The sequence below is a fragment of the Cucumis melo genome, chromosome 4 (assembly GCF_025177605.1).
Source record: "Cucumis melo cultivar AY chromosome 4, USDA_Cmelo_AY_1.0, whole genome shotgun sequence".
Classification (NCBI taxonomy): Eukaryota; Viridiplantae; Streptophyta; class Magnoliopsida; order Cucurbitales; family Cucurbitaceae; genus Cucumis; species Cucumis melo.
This window is the reverse complement of record NC_066860.1, coordinates 14,427,780-14,448,207: the sequence shown is the minus strand read 5'-3', so window position 1 is coordinate 14,448,207 and position 20,428 is coordinate 14,427,780. Positions and strand designations below refer to the sequence as shown.

At 34.0% G+C, this 20,428-nt stretch overlaps 2 protein-coding genes across 2 annotated transcripts; one reads left to right on the top strand and one right to left on the bottom strand.

The window, feature by feature from the left end:
* Positions 1-10,732: 10,732 nt before the first annotated feature.
* Positions 10,733-12,518, top strand: LOC127148928 (uncharacterized). Its single transcript, XM_051083361.1, has 5 exons — positions 10,733-10,792; positions 10,931-11,099; positions 11,160-11,285; positions 11,423-12,069; positions 12,249-12,518. Exons 1-5 carry the CDS (start codon positions 10,733-10,735, stop codon positions 12,516-12,518), a joined length of 1,272 nt encoding a protein of 423 aa, XP_050939318.1.
* A 4,102-nt stretch (positions 12,519-16,620) lies between these two features.
* LOC103489888 (CDT1-like protein a, chloroplastic) lies at positions 16,621-20,084 on the bottom strand. Its single transcript, XM_008449221.3, has 7 exons — positions 19,644-20,084; positions 19,412-19,531; positions 18,747-18,966; positions 17,527-18,312; positions 17,225-17,420; positions 17,041-17,134; positions 16,621-16,889 (listed from the first exon to the last, which is right to left on the bottom strand). The coding sequence occupies exons 1-7, from the start codon at positions 20,078-20,080 to the stop codon at positions 16,832-16,834; spliced, it is 1,911 nt and encodes a 636-aa protein (XP_008447443.2). The 5' UTR covers positions 20,081-20,084; the 3' UTR covers positions 16,621-16,831.
* Between the last annotated feature and the right edge of the window lie 344 nt (positions 20,085-20,428).

Below are 20,428 nucleotides of genomic sequence, written 5' to 3'. Positions count from 1 at the left end.
TCCATTAAATCCTAATCAATTTAGGAATAGACTTCTACCCATTTAGTCCATGCTCATTTAGGAATCTTGAGCCTTAATTAAATATATCACGTAATAGGCCTAATTAAATAAAATAGTCCAATGTAATAAATTATTAATTTTACATATAATGATTCATGCTTTAATTATACATATTATTTAAATAAGTTTTCAAAGAACTACTTGTTTTAGTTTAAAAACTTAGGTCGATTTTCTAAGAGTATTCGTCGTAAACATATAACCAAGCAAGAGATGGAAATAGAATTTATAAATTTTATTTTCAAATATTAAGAAAAAAAAACCAAATTGTAACTAAAGGAAGCTTACATTATCCGGTTTATGTATACATATATATATATATATATATATATATATATATATATATATATATATATATTGATGTCATTGTCAATAAGTTAAAATAAAATAGAAAAAAGACTATAAAGTGGATAGTTTTATTTAAAGTTTAGGATTAAAATACAACATTTTAAATGTTGAAACCAAAAACTGAAACAATTTTAAATTTTGATTAAAATATAAAATGCAATCACTACTGTACTATACTTCCGTGTGAGAGTTTTTTCATTATTTGTCAAAATAAAAAGTACTTATTTACTAGTACCTAAACCAACACTTTAAAAATACGTCAAGAACCACCAATATTTTGTGTTCTCTTCTCCAAGTTTGCACCATATCCTGAAAGTTAAATAGCTTTAGTAATTAAAATGATCCCATTTGTGATTTATCATTGAACATAAAAATGAAAATGTTGGGCTCATCATTTTGCCTTATGTATATCAACAAGAAGATCTCTATATATAATATTTTCCAGATTCCACATTTTGTTCGGTTATCATATGAATCCATATTTTGACATATACGATAAGACAATCAAAAAATAAAACCTTAGTTAGCACCACCCTTGAGGCCATCTGTTTTGATAATCCCATTTCTTGAACCATTTCTTCCTTGAGTTTGAGCCTAACAATGTCTCCCTCTTCCCTTTCCATGGTAAAGACAATTTGGACAAAAACGAATTCTTCTTCACATACTTTGTCTTTTCAAGACGTTGTTGCAGTCGAGGCGTATATGAGACAGGCAAGTAATAATTGTCGCTGACTTCATCATCGTCTTCGTCTTCTTGAAGGGGAAAAATTTCGTCACGAGTACGACTTGTATTGAGTTTGAGATACCTTAGTTCAAGAGTTTCATGGGGTATGTTTCTAGCTAGCAACGGAGAAGCTCCACCCCAATTGTTTTTCCCTAAAGAAGGATGTTGGGGTGTTCTAAATTCTACTATGTGTCTCATCTTTTTTTTTTTTTTTTCTTTCTTTCTATTTACTCACTCAATTAGTACCTCAAAAGCAACCAATTTCAGCTGGTTTTTGTAGTAGGAATCTTGGTTTCTTCTGTCTTATCTTCTTGTTCGTAGATATCAAAGAGAGGGAATTTCCAAGAATTTCATTGGTTTCTTCATCTATGTCATGAGTATGAAATAATAAGAGCTACAAATTAGCCTCTAAAATTAGATATATTAATATATTGGAGATGTAAAATGACTGCGCCCATTTTTCTTTATTATTGTCTATCCCTTTGTCTTGTTGTTCTAACAATTAGCAAAATGGAGGAGATTACAACAAGAAGTTTGTCAAGATTTTTTTATTGGATGACCTAAATTTTTCACTCTTTTCTCTTTGTGCTCGTGCTCAACTATCACACGCTATGAATCTTCTTCTTTCCTCACTCTCACACTCCATTAGTGCTTGTTCTTAAAAAAACAAATAAGTAAACATTTTCAAGTTGTTTGTGATGCCAAAATGGTTTTTTTCGTTGTTTTCAAAATTTGTCCCTTAGCTTTATGTTACAATAAAATGGTATCTTAGAACAAATTGAAATATGTAATAAAAAATGTGTTATAACGTGATACTTGGCAGAAATGCTAGTTGTTATCTATTGTGAAAAAATATGCAGATTAGCTAATTAAACTAAAATCAAGATAATTAATGAAGCGAGTTGGAAGAGAAGAGAATACACAAGATATTTATAGTGGTTCAACATTAGAGTCTACATCCACTGTAAATCAGAGGGAGATTATTCTTATTGCTGGGTTTTTTAGATCATACATAACAAAATGAAGAAGATAAGCTTATAAAGAAGAAGTTCATCTGAGGTCACACGCAAAAGCCACAATGAATCAGAGAGGAATTATTTTTGTTCTGCCTCCAAGCGCAAAAAAGACCGATGTCACAAAGCCCAAAATAATATACGAAGGCCCAAAGAGGACTGAGAGTCATAAAACTGAGAGTCATAAAGGCAAAAGCCCAACCGAACACTCTCTTGACGAACAGCCCAACAGACAAACTCTCTGAAACGCCCCAAAAATAAACTCTGAAGAAAGACTTTAGCAAACTCTATACTACAAATAACTGTAGAACGAACTTAAGAATTGAATAAAATATTCAGAAATCTCAGAGCTTAGTCAAGCTGCAGAGATAGTCAAAATAGTCATGAAAGAGCAAAAAACCCTTTGCCATCTTGAATAACTTCTCTTATGTTATTTTTTCTCCACCAATTGCTGTGAAATTGTTTTGGTGTGTAATCATTGGAATGTCAATGTCTTTGTGATTTTTTTTTTCTTTGTTTATAGGCTTTTCACAGAAGAAGATTTAGCAAAGCAAACTCAAGCTCCTCAAGTTTCACCTTTGGGAGAATCCTTTCCTTATTTTAATCCTCAAGCTTCGCCATTCAAATGTCAATCCTCCTCTCTCATTTTAATCGAATGATACTCGGATTTGAGGTCAAGTTTGGAGAAAATCATTGTGTCATGTAGTTCATCCAACAACTCTTCAATTACGAGAATGAGAAACTTATCAGCCACTGTGATTAAATTTAACTTCTGGTAGCCTAAGCAATAACACCACCCTCTGTCCTTCTTCTTAATCAGCAATATTGGGCTCAAGTATGGGCTTTTACTTAGTCTGATTATTTCGGAATACAGCACCTCCATAACCAGTTTTTATATCTACTCTTTTTGAACATGCGTGTATACTTGTATGGCCTCACATTTATGGGTTAGTTTCTGCCCCTCCAAGGTCAAAATTTAGTGATCTATTGCTCTTTTTGGTGGTAAGTTATTGGGTATCACAAAGATATCCTCATATTGTTTAAGTAATGCTTAGATCATTGGTAGTCCTTCCTTATGAACTCTTTCACTAACATCACTTTTCACTTCTCCATCTTCTTCACACTCCATATTATGAAATTCTACTCAAAATCCTTGGGCCTCCTCCTCCCACGATTTGCTCAGTGTCTTTAACGAACATTCAACAATCGTTATTAATGGATCTCCTTTAAGGATGACTATTTTGTTTTCCATCATGAAGGATATCGATTACAACGACCAACGTACTCCCATAAATCAAGTAGGGAACCACCCATGGTATTTTCTAAGATAACGTCCAACTTCTAGAGATTAATGGCTAAGAAATTCAAAGTTGACCATCAATTCTTTTACAAGTACCTTGCCGTTCTTCAAACTTCGTCCCCTCTATGGCGGGTAATTCGAGTTCCTTTACAATTTTCTAGTGTATAAAGTTGTGAGTTGCCCTACTGTTAATCAGCACAGTTACCTTTCCCCCTTTTATCATTCCCCTCAGTTTGATGGTCCCCTTTTTCGTGAACCCATGAATGGCTCGTACAGAGATTTCTCGTTCATCTCCCACTTCCATCACCTTCAACTGAACAGTCTCACTTTCTCCTATTTTAACCTCTGGTCCTTCTTCAATTTCCTCTTTCTCGTTATTAATGAATAGCATCAACTCTTTGTTCTCTCTCACCTTATAAATAGGCTATGTGACCACTTTTTATTTGCATCTAAAGCACAACTTCTTATCAAGATACGTCCTTAATTCACCGTTAGACAACCTTTTGACTAGCGGCTATCTCTTCATAAAATTCCCATGAGTAGGTATAGTAATCTGCCTCATTTGGTTCTCATTTCTTTTGTTCCACCTTTTTCCACATGGGTTGGATGGGCCTTGCTAGACTGGACCTCTCTCTTATTTGAACCATGGATCCCTAACTCCCTCAGGGCTAGCTTTAGGGCAACATTCTTGTCATTCACTAGTTGGGCTTTTCTCATACACTCCTCCAAGTTTTTCGGATGACGACTAACCACATTTGCCTACAACTCAAGCTCTAACCCCGTCACAAAGGCATCCATCAGCACACTTTCAGCCATCTTCGATAAGGGGCGGAATAGTTCAGAATTTTTTTAAATACTTCTCATAAGTACCATTTTGCTTGATTCTGATCAATCGAGCTCCAAGACTCCTTTCACCTATAGATTGGTAATGATCAAACATCCTTTGCCTTAAATCTTCCAATGACATTACATTCTTTCTATTGTTACTTCAATAGAAACATTTCACTTCATCTTACACAAAGCTAACCTTTGCCACCTTCACCTTTTTATTATTAGCTAAGTCGTTTATTTTAAAGAAATGCTCCTCTCGGTATATCCAGGACTATGGACTCACACCATTGAAGATCGACATTTCAAGCTTTTTATAGTTGCTCTTGTCCATTGATCCAAGTTCTCTGTCGGACCCACTTCCACTTCCTCCATTCTTCCTTTCATTTTGAGTATCGAGGCATCAGACGTACCTAAATTTTATTTTTCATACTAGTTGTGATCTCTTTCATGTCTTCCACAAGCTGTTCCACACTCTTTTTCAGTCCGAGTAAGATTTGCTTCAAGTCCATGATCTCTCTCTCTCATTGGACTCCATTCTCTCTTCTTGTTGTTTCTGATCCATGGATCGTGTTCCCCAAAGGATGTTAAGACTCTGATACTAATTTGTTAAGATTTCAAACCTGAAACTCGGAAAAAAAATCTCAACAAGGCCAAAACAAAGACAATACCTTGTAACAGTATATTGATATAAAACGTCCTTTTGAAGATTTTGTCTATTAAAGGATGAGATATTCAAAAGATAAAAGATTTTTCATTATCTTAGGAATCTTATTAATTATCTTTAAAAGAAAAGAAGATTTATACATATATATATATATATATATATATAAATAGGTTGTTACTATGATGATTTTGGTGACGAAAAACAAAAAAAATAAGTTGAAGAAGATTGTTCACGTCGGAGGTCGTCTGCAGAAGCTACCAGATTCTAAAGGTATTATGATCTTATATCTGTGAGATCGACATGTTGATCTAAGTTGCAATAATTGATGAGTAACAGACGAGACAGTGGTGTGTGATCACTAAGTTCTTTAGAGGGATTTAAAGAGGTTGTCAAAGATATTCACTCATGTGTTCAGGGGAAGCCTGAAGCCAAACATCGTGAAGAAAAGTAATTCAGGAGGAGCCTGGAGTCTGATGTCAAGACACATGCTATTAAGTCATATAATTGAACAGAACACCATATATTGTATTGATGTATATTGACTTAAGTGAATATCAATAAAGATTGCTCATCAGGGTTATGCGCAGCTCCCCAAACGTAGGCAATATTAGCCGAACTGGGTTACCAAAGTTTCTTGTGTTATTCTCCTATGTTGTCCCTCTAGCTATTACAAAAGTTATTAGCTTTAGTATTAATTGAAGAATTAATTATCTCACTGTTTTTCAATTGGTATCAGAGCGGGTTGTTAGATCATGGAGATAATCAGAGAGGGACCATCAGCTTCTCGTCCTCCTGTACTGGATGGAAAAAAATACTCATATTGGAAGCCTCGTATGATATTCTTCATTAAAACATTAGATGGAAATGCATGGAGAGCCCTTGTTGTTAGTTATGAACCTCCAACGGTTATTGTGGATGAAGTATTAGTGCCAAAACCTGAAGTTGACTGGACAAATGTTGAAGAACAAGCTTCGGTTGGAAATGCTAGAGTTATAAATGCAATCTTCAATGGTGTGGATTTAAACGTGTTCCAACTTATTAGCTCCTGCACAAGCTTGGAAAATATTGGAAGTTGCATATGAAGGAACTTCTAAAGTGAAGATATCCAGACTGCAGTTGATCAAAATTCGAAGCTTTGAAAATGACTGAAGATGAATCAGTCTCTGAATATAATGAAAGGGTTCTAGAGATAGCTAATGATTCACTACTGCTTGGTGAAAAGATACCTGAGTCTAAAATTGTTTGCAAAGTGTTGCACTCTTTACCAAGAAAGTTTGATATGAAGGTTACTGCCATAAAAGAAACTTAAGATATAACAACTTTAAAACTTGATGAACTATTTGGGTTGCTACTTACTTTTGAAATGGTTATATCAAATAGAGAAAGCAAGAAAGGTAAGGGGATTGCCTTTAAATATGCATATGAACAAGAGACTACTGTAAATCAGTTTGATAATGAAGTTAATCAGAATGAGTCAATAGCTCTCTTAACGAAACAATTCTCTAAGATGGCCAGGAAGTTCAAAAGTATGAATACTGCTGGAACAACAGTCAAAACTGAAAGACACGATGGTGAGAACTCTACAAGAAAGGTTAATGATTTCTCATACAAAAGAAATAGCGACTATGGTAAGAAAAAAAAGATGTAAGGAGGTCTTTTAGATGTAGAGAATGTGAGGGATTTGGTCATTATCAGGCTGAATGTCCCACATATCTCACAAGACAAAAGAAAAACTATTATGCTAACTTGTCTAATGAGGACTTTGATGATGCCGAAGTTGATCATGGCATGAATGCCTTCACAGCATGTATTACAGAAATCAATCTTGATGATGATAGTGAGTGTTCTGATAATGATGAGGATGAAGAGCTAACGCTTGAGAAACTCAAAATGCTGAGGAAGGAAGACTCGAAAGCTAAAGCTATTCAAAAAGAAAGAATTCAAGCTTTGATGGAAGAAAATGAACGATTGATGGGAGTCATATCATCTCTAAAAGTGAAATTGAAAGAGGTTCAGAATGAGTATGATCAGACAATTAAGTTTGTGAAGATGCTAAATTCAGGTACTAACGACTTAGACTCAATTCTGAACTTAGGACAGAATGGTTCGAGTAAATATGGTCTTGGGTTTGATGCCTCCCTGGGGAGTGCCAAGTTTACATCTGAAGTAAGATTTGTTCCTGCTACAGTAAAAGCAATAATTGAACCAAATTGTACAACTGCGATTACCAATACACATGCTAAATCTTTCAGATGGATCTATTATTATTGTGGTCGAAAAGGTCATATTCGATCATTTTGCTACAAATTACTAAGAGACAGGAGGTATCAGCAGAAGGCAAAATTTGAAAATTATCAGAATAATTTTTATTTGCCAAATGCAACAGAAGTATAAAGGGAACTCACATGGTTTGGAGAGTGAAGACATTTGAGAAGTGCAAGATTGCATTTACAACAGTTCAAACCACTAATGATGCTTGGTACTTTGACAGTGGATGTTCAAGACATATGACTGGCAATCAATCATTCTTTAATGAATTAGAGGAATGTGCCTTAGGTCATGTTACTTTTGGAGATGGAGCCAAAGGAAGAATTATTACAAAAGGAAACATTGATAAAAGTAATCTACCATGTCTTAATGAAGTTAGATATGTGGATGGTTTGAAGGCAAACTTGATTATTATAAGTCAACTATGTGACCAAGAATACAGTGTAAACTTTAACAACACTGGTTGTGTAGTTACAAACAAAAATAATCAAGTGTTTATGAGTGGCAGACGACAAGTAGATAACTGTTATCATTGGAGCTCCAATAGCTCAAACATATGTCACTTAACTAAAACAGATCAAACATGGTTGTGATATAGAAAGTTGGGGCACATTAGCTTGAGAAACTTAGATAAAGTTATCATAAACGAAGCTGTTGTAGGCATTCCTTCTTTAGATATCAATGGAAAATTCTTTTATGGTGACTGTCAAGTTGGAAAGCAAACTAAAACTTCTCACAAAAGTTTAAAGGAATGCTATACAATCAGAGTTCTTGAACTCTTACACCTTGATCTTATGGGTCCCATGCAAACTGAAAGTTTAGGTGGAAAGAAGTATGTTTTGGTTGTTATGGATGATTATTCCAGATTTACTTGGGTTCGGTTCTTAAAAAGAAAATCATATACTGTCAAAATATGTATTAGTTTATGTTTGAATTTGCAACGAGAAAATGAGCAAAGATAATCAGGATCCGTAGTGATCATGGGAAGGAGTTTGATAATGAAGATCTTAATAATTTCTGCCAGTCGAAAGGAATACATCATGAATTTGCTACTCCAATAACTCCTCAGCAAAATGGAATAGTTGAACGAAAGAACAAAACTTTACAAGAAATGGTTCGAGTTATTATACATGCCAAAAATTTACCTTTAAATTTTTTGACCGAAGCTGTTAAAACCGCATGTCATATTCACAACAAGGTTACTACTCGATCTGGTACGACAGTCACATTATATGAACTATGGAAGGGAAGGAAGCCAAATGTTAAGTATTTTCATATTTTTGGAAGTACTTGTTATATTCTATCCAATATAGAGTATCATCGAAAGTGGGATGTGAAATCTGAACAAGGAATCTTTCTTGGATACTCTCAGAATAGTCGAGCTTACAGAGTCTTTAATATTAAATCAGGAATATTTATGAAAACAATCAATGTTGTGGTAAATGATTTTGAATCTAATGCCAACCAATTTAATATTGAGTTTGATGGAACTTTTATTATACCTGATGTTACTTCTACCTTTCTTAAGGAAATACCTAAAGATCATTCTCAGCTAGATGGTACGAATATAAACTTAGAAAAAATAACTGATAAAGTTATGGATGATGAAACCGTACTTGTCCCGTCTGCACTTGTGAAAAAGAATCATCCTCCAAGTTCCATAATAGGTGATCCTTCAGCTGGAATCACTACTAGAAAGAAAGATAAAGTAGATTACTCAAAAATGGTTGTTGATTTCTATTATGTCTCAACAATTGAATCCACATTTGTTGAGATTGCTCTCAAGGATGAATACTGGATAAACGCCATGCAAGAAGAGTTACTTCAATTTTAGCGTAACAATGTTTGGATCTTGGTTCTTAAGCCTGACGAGGTGAATGTTATAGGAACTAAGTGGATTCTTAAGAATAAAATTGATGAATCAGGGTATGTAACAAAGAACAAAGCTCGTTTGGTGGCTCAAGGTTATGCTCAGGTAGAAGGTGTTGATTTTGATGAAACTTTCGCACATATTGCCAGACTTGAAGCTATTCGCCTTCTGCTCGAAATATCTTGTATTGGCAAATTTAAATTATACCAAATAGATGTCAAAAGCGCCTTTCTAAATGGATACTTGAATGAGGAAGTCTATGTAGCTCAACCAAAAGGGTCTGTTGATTCTGAATTTCCTCAGCATGTTTATAAGCTCAATAAAGCTTTGTATGGGCTAAAGCAAGCTCCTAGAGCTTGGTATGAACGCTTAACAATTTTTCTGTGTGATAAAGAATACTCTAGAAGTGGGACTGATAAGACATTATTTATTAATAGAACCAGCAGTAAGCTCATTGTAGCACAAATTTATGTTGATGATATTATATTTGGGGGATTTCCCAAGGCACTTGGTGACTTCTTCATTAACATAATGAAATCAGAATTTAAAATGAGCATGGTGGAAGAACTATCTTGCTTTTTGAGACTACAGATCAAACGGAGAAGTGAAGGTATATTTATATCTTAAGAGAAGTATGCCAAGAACGTAGTCAAAAAATTTGGTATGGATTAGTGTCGACACAAAAGGACTCGAGCGGCGACACATGTTAAAATTACTAAGGATATTAATGGTACAGCAGTAGATCACAAACTATACAGGAGCATGATTGGGAGTCTTCTATATTTAACGGCAAGCAGACCGGACATTGCCTATGTTGTTGGAATATGTGCTCGATTTCAGTCGGATCCTCGTACTTCTCATTTTACCGCTGTTAAATGGATTCTCAAATATGTTCATGGGACGAGTGACTTTGGAATTTTGTATTCTTTTGATACGACTTCTACCTTGGTTGGATATGGTGATGCTGATTGGGCTGGTTCTCCGGATGATAGGAAAAACACTTCTAGAGGTTGTTTCTTTGTAGGAAACAATCTTATCTCATGGTTCAGTAAGAAACAGAATTGTGTATCATTGTCTACAGCTGAAGCTGAGTATATATCGACAGGGAGTGCTTGTACGCAAATGATTTGGATGAATAATATGTTACAAGAGTATGGGTTCACTCAAGAAACCATGACTTTATATTGTGTTAATATGAGTGCCATTGACATATCTAGAAATCCGGTTCAACATAGTCGAACCAAACATATTGGTATCAGGCATCATTTTATTCGTGAACTTGTTGAAAATAAAGTTGTTAGACTTGATCATATTCGTTCGAACTTGCAATTAGTTGATATATTCACTAAGCCTCTAGATGCAAATACGTTTGAATATTTACGCATTAATTTAGGAGTTTGTTGCATTTAACTCCATGACCAGCTATTAAGATGGCGTATGTTTACACGTTCTGAATCACTAGGGGTGTCAGCGTCATTTGAGGATTTAATGGCTATCTTTTCGACATATGGAGAGTCTCTCTTGACATAATGGGGATCTTAATTATTGATTATTTAAATGACCATTATCTTATTCGTCCCTTTCATCCATGTTCTTACAACAGTTCATTTTGTTTTGATCATTATTCACTATGGTAAATACTCACAAGGGTTCCTACATGACGCAGTCATCTGAAGATGCACCTGAGGTTACATTTTCGTCGCCTCCTATACGACAGGTGAGGGTGAGAGGACGGAGGTTCAAAAGTACTCCGCCACGAAGGCCGTATCGGCTTCCATTTGAAAAATCATAGGGAGAGGCCTCAAGTAGGTTGCATGAATCTGTGCTGCCTGAGTCTGTGCCTATGGTTGGTGAGTCTTCTGTTCCTGCTTCTTCAGCCACACATGCACCTCGAGTTCCTACGACTACTATGTTAGATATGGATTCGGATGACCAGGATGATGTTCCTCTAGCTCGATTGTTGAAGAGGACTTTAATTCCAGATGTTTCAGATAAGCTTCCTATTAATCCCCCTCGTTCCATTCGTTCATAGAAAAGTTCGTCAATTGAAGGAGTATTTATTCCTACTTCTGGTATTCTCCCAGCAACTAACGTTCAACTGGGATCGTCAGCTCGTTCCCCTCTTTCATCACCACTTCCATTTACTTCAATTGGTGCTCATGAATCTGTTCCTAATGATGTTCCTGGTGATATTTCTATTGCACCTGTGGGTCAACCTAATAATCGACGAGATGAGGATGAGGTGGAACCTTAACACCCTGATATTTGCACTGAAGAAGTTCCTACCAATGATGATGACAATTCAGCTGTTCCACCTGCTTCTACTGATATCCCCGTTGCATCTAAGCCAGTAAAGAGGAATTCTCAACAAAGAGGCGTAATATAACTACCAAAACTGGTAGGAAGAAGATTCCTCCAAATATTCCTTCTGTCCCCATTGATGGAATATCCTTTCATCACGAAGAGAGTGTCCAGCATTGGAAGTTCGTCGTGCAGCGAAGGATAGCTGATGAGTTAAATGTTTCTGACAAACATCAATCCTACATGAGTATTATGCACCTTATTGAAAGGGTTGGTTTAGCAAAAACTATTTTGAATGTCGGTCCATTTTATCCCCAGCTTATTAGAGAGTTTATAGTTAATTTTCCTGATGAATTTAATGATCCAAGTAGCCCAAATTATCAAACGGTTCATATTCGGGGGTTCACATTTGTGATTTCTCCTACTGTGATTAACGGGTTTTTAGGAAATGTTATTGATGTTGACTGTTCTTCATCGTCTCCTTCCACTGATGTTCTGGCTTCTGTCTTATCTGGTGGGACTTTGTCCACATGGCCTGTCAATGGAATTCATGCAGTCGCTCTCAGCATCAAATATGTCATTTTGCATAAGATTGGCATTGCTAATTGGTTCCCCTCCTCTCATGCCTTTAGTGTATCTGCTGCCTTAGGAACATTTTGTATCAAATCTGTGATGATAATAAGGTGGATACGGGTGTGTTCATTTACAATCAACTGTTATGACATGTTTGCTTGTTTGGGGTCAAGATCCCTATTGCTCTTCCGCGATTCTTCTCAAATCTGTTACTTTACTTAAATGAAGTTGTGCTCACTGCAGCTGATACTCCTAGACATGACCCAAAAACATTAGCCCTTAGCTACAGACTCTTTTAGGGCAGTCATGTGCCTGATATTGATCATGATGTGCATCCATCTCGTGGCCCACGCATTTTCGATACTAGTGATTGGGATGAGTCTGCTGAAGGTTTCTTTGTTGATCGTGAGTTAGCTGCCCACATTGTTAATGCTCTTACTGCTGAATCTTATGCATTAACTAACTCCATCAATATGTTGTCTGAACGACGGTTGGAGATTAATGCTTTCATTCGAAACTTGAAGACTTTTGCTCCATCTACTAGTCGTAGAGAGTCAACTACTGATTGATGTATTTTTTTTCTAGTTCAAAGGGGGAGTGTGGGTGCTTGTGGGTGTAGATTTTGTCTAAAAGATTTTTTTTAATATCTTTGACTAAATATCTTTGATTAATAAATTAATTAAAAGATGAGATATATCTTTGATTAATGAATTAATTAAAGGATGAGATATTCAAAGGATAAAAGATTTTTCATTATTTTAGGAATCTTATTAATTATCTTAAAAAGAAAAGAAGATTTATACATATAATTATGTATAAATAGGTTGTTACTATGATGATTTTGGTGACGAAAAACAAGAAAAAAAAATAAGCTGAAGAAGATTGTTCACGTCAAAGGTCGTCTGCAGAAGCTACCGGATTCTAAAGGTATTATGATCTTATGTCTGTGAGATTGACATGTTGATCTAAGTTGCAATAATTGATGAGTAATAGACGAGACAGTTGTTTGTGTGATCACTGAGTTCTTTAGAGGGATTTAAAAAGGTTGTCAAAGATATTCACTCATGTGTTCAGGGGAGCCTGAAGCCAGACATCGTGAAGAAAAGTAATTCAAGGAGAGCCTAGAGTCTGATGTCAAGACACATGCTATTAAGTCATATAATTGAACTGAACACCATATACCGTATTGATGTATATTGACTTATATGAATATTAATAAAGATTACTCATCAGGGTTGTACGTAGCTCCCCAGACGTAGGCAATATTGGCAGAACTGGGTTACCAAAGTTTCTTGTATTATTCTCTTCTTTTCGTTTTTTTATTTTTGGTTCAAGATTATGTATCAAATATAAAAGATATATTTACTAAATATGAAAGACTGTAATAAAACGTCGTTTAAATTTGGGTAGTCAAACCTAAACGATCGTGTACAAAAAATCTTAAAAAAACAATCGTGTACAAAAAGTACTAAATCTAAACAATCGTGTACAGATAATTCAAAAAATAAATCGTTTAGATTTGACTCATGTACCAAATAATAGCCAAACATGAGCTATTATGTACCAAATATATTACACAGATTGTTGATGAGACATTTTTGGTATTTTCCATTGTAAGCTTATGAGCTTTTTTCGTTTTTAGAATTGTTTTATATAATGTGAATATTTTGTCGTTTTGTTATATTTTTTAAAAAACCCCTTAAATTAACTTAAACATTTAATTTGATAAAGAAGTGTTAAAATATTTTTTATTATTAATCTAAATGTAAAATTTTAATTGATTTTAAATAAAAATAATAATAAGCAAGAAAGTTCTACTCATGGGGATTCCCGACCCAGACTTGGACCCTCCCACGGGGACGGGATGAAAATTTCCCACAGTAGTAGGGATGGGGAATGTTCCCACAAGCCTAGCGCGACACAATTGACAACCTTATTCTTTAGTTTTGTGGTTGTAGGGTGTTAAATCTATAATATAGATAAAAGGATGGAAGTGGAGAAACTTTTTGTTTCCAATTGTATCCTTTGTTTTAGTTCATTTATTTGTTTCTTACTTTAGTTTTATTGTAATTTGACCTTTAATTTTATTTTTCAATTTTAAATTGATTATTGTAATTATTGTCTCATTTCTCCCAACTATTCGAATTCCCTTCTCATATCAACTTTTTTATATATTTTTCAACCTTTCAATTTCTCCCTTATAACTTTATTTTTCAATTTGAAATTAATTATTGTAATTATTGTATCATTTCTCCCAACTATTTACATTCCCTTTTTATATTAACTCTTTTATATCTCTTTCAACCTTTCAAATTCTTTCTTTTCAAAACTTTGGATATAAATATCTCATTCTTTTTTTACTCATTCATGTTCACAAGTCACAACAAAATGTTATGGGTGAAGAATAAATCAAATCATGTTTTTCTATTTTTTTTTAATTTAATTTAATTTAATTTAATTTTGTTGTTTATATTTTTATATAGAATTATGCAAGCTTATGTATTTCTTCATTTATAGGTTTCTTCTTAGTACACAACATAAGTTGGGAAAACTTGAACCACCAACTTTGTAGTTGACGTGTACATATGTCTATGCTCCTTATGTTTAAATCATGTAATATTGAGATTTTTTTAGTGTAACAATGAGAATCTTGCTTATGTTTTTTTCTTCATTTAATTTTTTTTATTAAGGTCATTTTATTAATGAAATGGTTGAGTGACTTATACTTTGATTTTGTTAAAACAATGTAAATATTGTTGAAATCTATTAAGTATACATAAAGATAAATAAAAGGGAAACTTATATATATGTAACAAAATACCAAACTATTTAGTGTAACAAATCATAAAGTTAATCATTTATTAAATATTTCAGGTTTGTCCTTCCATCTTTTTTTCTTCCTCCTGCGATTTGTTTCATCGTCTTTCTTCTTTTACTCTTCCCTCTTCTTTTTTTGTACGATTTTTTTTCATAATCTTTCCTACTTTTCAATCCTTTTTTACGTCATTAAATCTTTCAATCATCTATCTTTTTTTTCTCTTTTTTTGGCTGCAATTTATTTCCATCGTCTTTCTTCTTCTTCTTCTTTTTTTTTTTTTTTTTGGTGTGATTTCTTTCAATCGTCTTTCTTCTTTTTCTCTTCCTTTTTTACGTCGTTTGAATTTGGATAACAAAATCTAAACGATCGTGTACAAAAAAATAAAAAATCTAAAAAATCGTGTATAAAAAATCATGAAAAAAATCATTTAGATTAGAGTAGCCAAATGTAAATGATTGTGTAAAAAAATAAATCATTGATAGACAAATCTAAACGATCGTGTAACAAAAGAATTTAAAAAATCATTTAGTCAAATCTAAACGATCGTGTAGACAAATCTAAACGATCGTGTAGACAAATCTAAACAATTGTATAAAAAAAGTAAACGATCTTTTAGCAAAATAATTTTAAAAAATCGTTTACCCAGATCTAAACAATCATGTAAACAAATCTAAACGATCGTATAGACAAATCTAAATGATTGTATAAAAAAAATAAACGATCGTATAGCAAAAAAAATCGTTTAGCCAAATCTAAACGATCCTGTACCAAGTTTTGAAAAAAAAAAGTCGTTTAAATTTGAGTTCCCAAATATAATCGATCAAATCTAAACGATCGTGTAACCAAATTTTAACGTAACCAAATTAAATGATTTTCAATTTAATTGTAGTCATATCTAAACGATCGTATACCAAACAATAGCCAAATCTAAACGATCGTAAGCTAAATAATAGCAAAATCTAAACGATCGTAAATATATTATGCGCGCGTTGTTGATGGCGTAGTTGACGGGATATTTTTGGTATTTTACACGGTAGGCCTTTGGGGCTTTTCCATTTTCGGAATTGTTCTATATATTATAAATATTTTGTCGCTTTTTTATATTTTTGAAAAGACCCCTAAATAAAATGTGTAAAGAGTCTTTCCTTTTAATTTTTTTCTACGAAATCATTAAAAAATTTATGATTTCACATTTACAATTTCATAATTTCAAAAGAAATATAATTTTGGTGGATGTTTACTCTTTCATTATTACTTTTTTTTAGTCTTTCTTTGGTGTCAACTTTATCATTCACATAGTTTTAATAAATTTTGTGGTCATTTTTACATTCATAGAAGTTACACACTTCATTTAACTTTTCATCTTCTTATTAAAAAAAATTGATTCCATAATCGATATTAGTTAATGTTATATGTTATTAGGACCACAATGTAACTTTTCCATCTTCATAACGGATATTACATAATGCTATATGTTGTAACGCAACTTAACAACCTTTCAATCTTCCACTTTATTTGGATATATATAGATTAAATGGTGAAGTTTACAACGTAGCTTAAGATGTTAAGAAATGAAATTATTTTTACCGAATAAATTATAATCAAATTCAAATATGCATTCGAAAGATGACACAATTGTCTCTTTACCGAATAAATTCATTTTTCACTCGTTATGGTGTGAATATAATATATATATATATATATATATGAAAATATTGAAATAATTGTTCTAAGTTTATAAAATTAAGTTAAAATTATAATTTTTTTGGATTTGATTTTCTACATGTATCGCACGTGTTGTTTACTAGTGAACAACAAATAGATATTTAAAAATTGTAATAAAGTTGTGACACTCCGAGGGAATTCTTGTTATGTATCATCTATCTTGGCAAAATTACAATAAGTTAACAAGCTTTATCAAAGAGCAAGAGATCAATCAAAACAAAAAAAACTGTAGTTAGAAATTTGTTATTTTTGTTTTTGTTACAATTACATTATGGATTTTATACAAGACAGAGGCTATTAGATGCTGAGACAAAAAGATCGATAAACTTCTTTACTCCTTTACCTAGCTTCTTCGAGTCGAACACGAACCAATTCAACATTTGACAATTTATTGATGCTGAAATATGAAACCATGTATAAGATTTTAGTAACACAATTTTTTATATGGAGGCCCAAAGTTTTTCTTCATCAGATTTTCTTTTGTTCACTATCCAAGTAATGATTTTCCAAACTTCAAAGCAAAATAGTGTAAAGAAAGAAAAACTAACCAAACTAGCACATCACCACCGTTGGATGCCGACTTCTGAGAAATCCATTCGGGTACGAGTTCGAACAACAAATCTAGTTGCTCTTCAATTTCTCCTATGAGTATAACAAAAGAAATGGATCAGCTCCAAACAACTAAAGCAAATTTGAATCTACCTTAAAATAGGTGTAATTGTTTTTGCTTACTCCTATCAAGGATATCAACACTGCCGACGATTATTTTGTTTAATAGCTCCTCTCGTTTAATAACTGTACGCTTGTGGTACAAGAAGAAGATAGCATTGAAGAGTTTTGGCAGGCCAGCAATCATTTTCTGTCGTCTCTTAGCTTGTGTTATTGCTGGCATTTGGTCTTCTTTGATCTTTCTTTCTTTCTCTCTAATCTGCAAATTGAGAACACAAGAAATTGTTAACATTTGGTCATATTTGATTGGTTTATATCAGCACAAACTATGAGATAATTGCTTATACGAGAAGGAATGGTCATACCGATTGTACAAGGCTCTGAGATAGGACATCTAGAATGTCATCGTCCAGTGAAACATCTGTGTCAACCTTGTTTTTATCTTCTTTTGTGGGAGTGTCAAATACAAGTGATCTCGAACGGGGTGGACGTCTGACTAATTTGTTCGTTGAATAGGCAAAATCATCGTCTGGAGTCATGGAACTTCGTTTTGGTGCAGATATTGCAGGTGTGCTAGCCATCAGCCGGTCCGGGGTTGAAACAAACTTTGCGGGAGTTGAATCAATATCATTAGCTTTTGCATATTGACCATCTTCTTTTCTCATGCTTACTATTCCTACCATATTACTGGGAGTTGTGGGAATTGGCAATGTTGAAGAGCAAATTGGAGAAGCATATTTTTCAACACAATGTAAGTTAGAGGTTGAGTTGGAAGATAGTTTAATTGGGGAGAAAGGTTTGGTTGTAGACGAAGTTTCTGCATCCATATTTGTCTCGACATGAGTTTTTTCCATTTCTCTGTCAACAACTTTTTGAGAGAAAAGTCGGCTAATAGATGGTGAAAAATGAGACAACCCTAATAATTCCTTCTTTTTATTTGGGCCATGATCAGTAGATTTAATTATCCGGAAACCTTGATTTTCTTCTAAATGATGATTAGAGAGAAGGCCTTCTGCTGATGGCATTGGTTGCTCAGGCCCTAGTTGCTCAATTGATGTCTTGACAGAAGATAATGGGTTGGTTTTTGGGAAAAGATTTTGGCTTCTGAAATTAAATGGATTCGGTAGCAAATCCTTTGGAACGTCATCAATCTGAATAAGAAGCATGTCTTAGAAAATAGAAAATTTGAAGGTGCAGAAAAACCATAAAAGGAAAAAGAATGATTTCCAAATTGAAAGAGAAAAATCAAGCCATTTCGAATGGCCATGATGCAAATGATAACAATAAACTTCAGTGATCAGAATGCTACAATTCAATGTTATACCAACTTTACTCCTAATTCTAAACTAAAAATTTTGAGAAAAGCAACATCCAGCAAGGATCAACATAGTTCGTTTAAGTCTTCATGTCTAGTTGAAAACAGAGCAAGAACTAGCAATGACATATAGAGGGCACACAAGTTTTCACATTTCAGGCCAATGTCTATAAACCCTAAACCCTAAAACCTAAACCAACATTCTAGGATTTGTAAGCCGAGATACAAATAAATATATCTCCAAACCACAGAAGGAAAATGGTGGCATACCTCTGGATGGGAACTCGCAAATTCTGAAAGTCGTGTCCTGAACAACTTCCTCAATTGCATATACTGGTCCTCCTTACTCTCTAGGATATCAAAATTGAAAGATATATGAAGATCTGGCTTCATACAGCTGGTACGCTCATCAAAGACCACAACTTTCTTCAGCATAATTGCTTCAGGTAAAATAAACTTCAATTGAGCCAAATGATTGTATGAAAACCTCCTGCAATCGTAGGCAACAAATTTAGAATAAAAAACACAGCACAACGTCTAGAGATACTCTTCTAGAGTCATATAAGAAGTCTAAGAAGTGTGTGCCACAAAAAGAAGTAAAACAGTATTAAAACTCGTTAACACAAAATTGCGAATCTTATTAGGCTGAACTTATAGCAAGATAAATACAATTGAAATTCGCAAAATAAAAAAAAAATCATATAAGCAGACCAAGATCCAGATTCTTTGTTGTACTTAATTGTTTGTCATTATAACAAGCAGTATATTCTTTATTTCTTTTACAAGCTAACAATAACAAAAAATCACAAACTTCTTCAATTTACTTAGTCATCCAGCGAGATAGATAATTGGAGAATTACTATATCAATTTACAGTATCAACAAATAAATGGATGGAGAGGAAAGGCGATGTAGAAAGCAGACTCAGTAGAGTACCTATCAGTGAGGACTTCAATCTTAGTGCAAACGTTAGAGAAGTTGGAGGCTACACCTTTAAATCGTAACAACCGCATTGCAGAATCCAAGCAATCAAAGAACTTACACAGCAGCTCAAATCTGCAAAACACCAAAGCAACAAAACTTATTCACCAAACATTCAAAGTAGATCTAGAAAACCAGCCAACCATCAGTAAGCAAAATATCAAGATCAAGAAACAAAATGACTTACTTCTCAGGCAATTTATTGGACTTTTTATCAACACGAGTCTTGGATCTACTAGATAGACTTTCATTCGATGATGAATCCATCTGTCTTCTAACTAATTTACTCCCTTTAGTGGTCAGATCATGAGGCAACTGACGATTAGATTCATTGACGCTCTGAGCAGCTCGTTTAACCTCTTTAATCGAAAGCGCAACCTTCCGCTTCCTAGTTCGCTCCGCCGGCTTCTCCGGCGTCTTGGAGCTCAAAGATTGCGGATCCTTAAGCAATGATTTGGAGTTGGAGCCCAAATTTTTCTTGGATTTGAAGGGTAAAGTTGATGAAGGTGAAGAAATCTTGTGTGAAGCATCGGCCATTGTTACAGATTGGAAGTGTAAAGGGGAAATCGATGATTTTAGGGTAGAAAATGTGAAGGGGGTTAATATATGGAAGGATAGTAGCATCTTCTCGCGTGGACTCCCGCCAAAATAACCCGTTCGTTCCCGCGAAAATGTTCTAACTTGTTTGGGAGCTGGATTATTCTAAACCGGAATAGGTAATTGAAGATCCGAGTGGAGTGTTATTCGGAGTTTAGGTATAACCCAGCTTGAGTGAACGTTGGTTCCCGCCAAATGTCCTTTTTGGTTTGTTTTGGAATATGAATTAGTTTAGCCTCAGTTATTACAAGGATTAGATTCCTTTTGGATCTTGGGGAACGTGGGCCAGCCTGGAATTAACTTTTTCTTTTTTTATGTTAAATATCGATAATTATGAATAAATTTGAAATTTAGGAAAAATAAAATCTTATGACT

Bases quoted from the DNA above. Each gene is read 5' to 3' on its own strand.
- LOC127148928 (XM_051083361.1), top strand. From the start codon at position 10,733: ATGACGCAGTCATCTGAAGATGCACCTGAGGTTACATTTTCGTCGCCT. The intron at 10,793-10,930 runs GTGAGGGTGAGA...ATGGTTGGTGAG, and splicing joins CGTCGCCTCCTATACGACAG to TCTTCTGTTCCTGCTTCTTC. The intron at 12,070-12,248 runs GTGTGTTCATTT...AGACTCTTTTAG, and splicing joins TGATAATAAGGTGGATACGG to GGCAGTCATGTGCCTGATAT.
- LOC103489888 (XM_008449221.3), bottom strand. From the start codon at position 20,080: ATGCTACTATCCTTCCATATATTAACCCCCTTCACATTTTCTACCCTA. The intron at 19,532-19,643 runs GTAAGTCATTTT...GGTGTTTTGCAG, and splicing joins TCCAATAAATTGCCTGAGAA to ATTTGAGCTGCTGTGTAAGT. The intron at 18,967-19,411 runs GTACTCTACTGA...CTACGATTGCAG, and splicing joins ATTGAAGTCCTCACTGATAG to GAGGTTTTCATACAATCATT.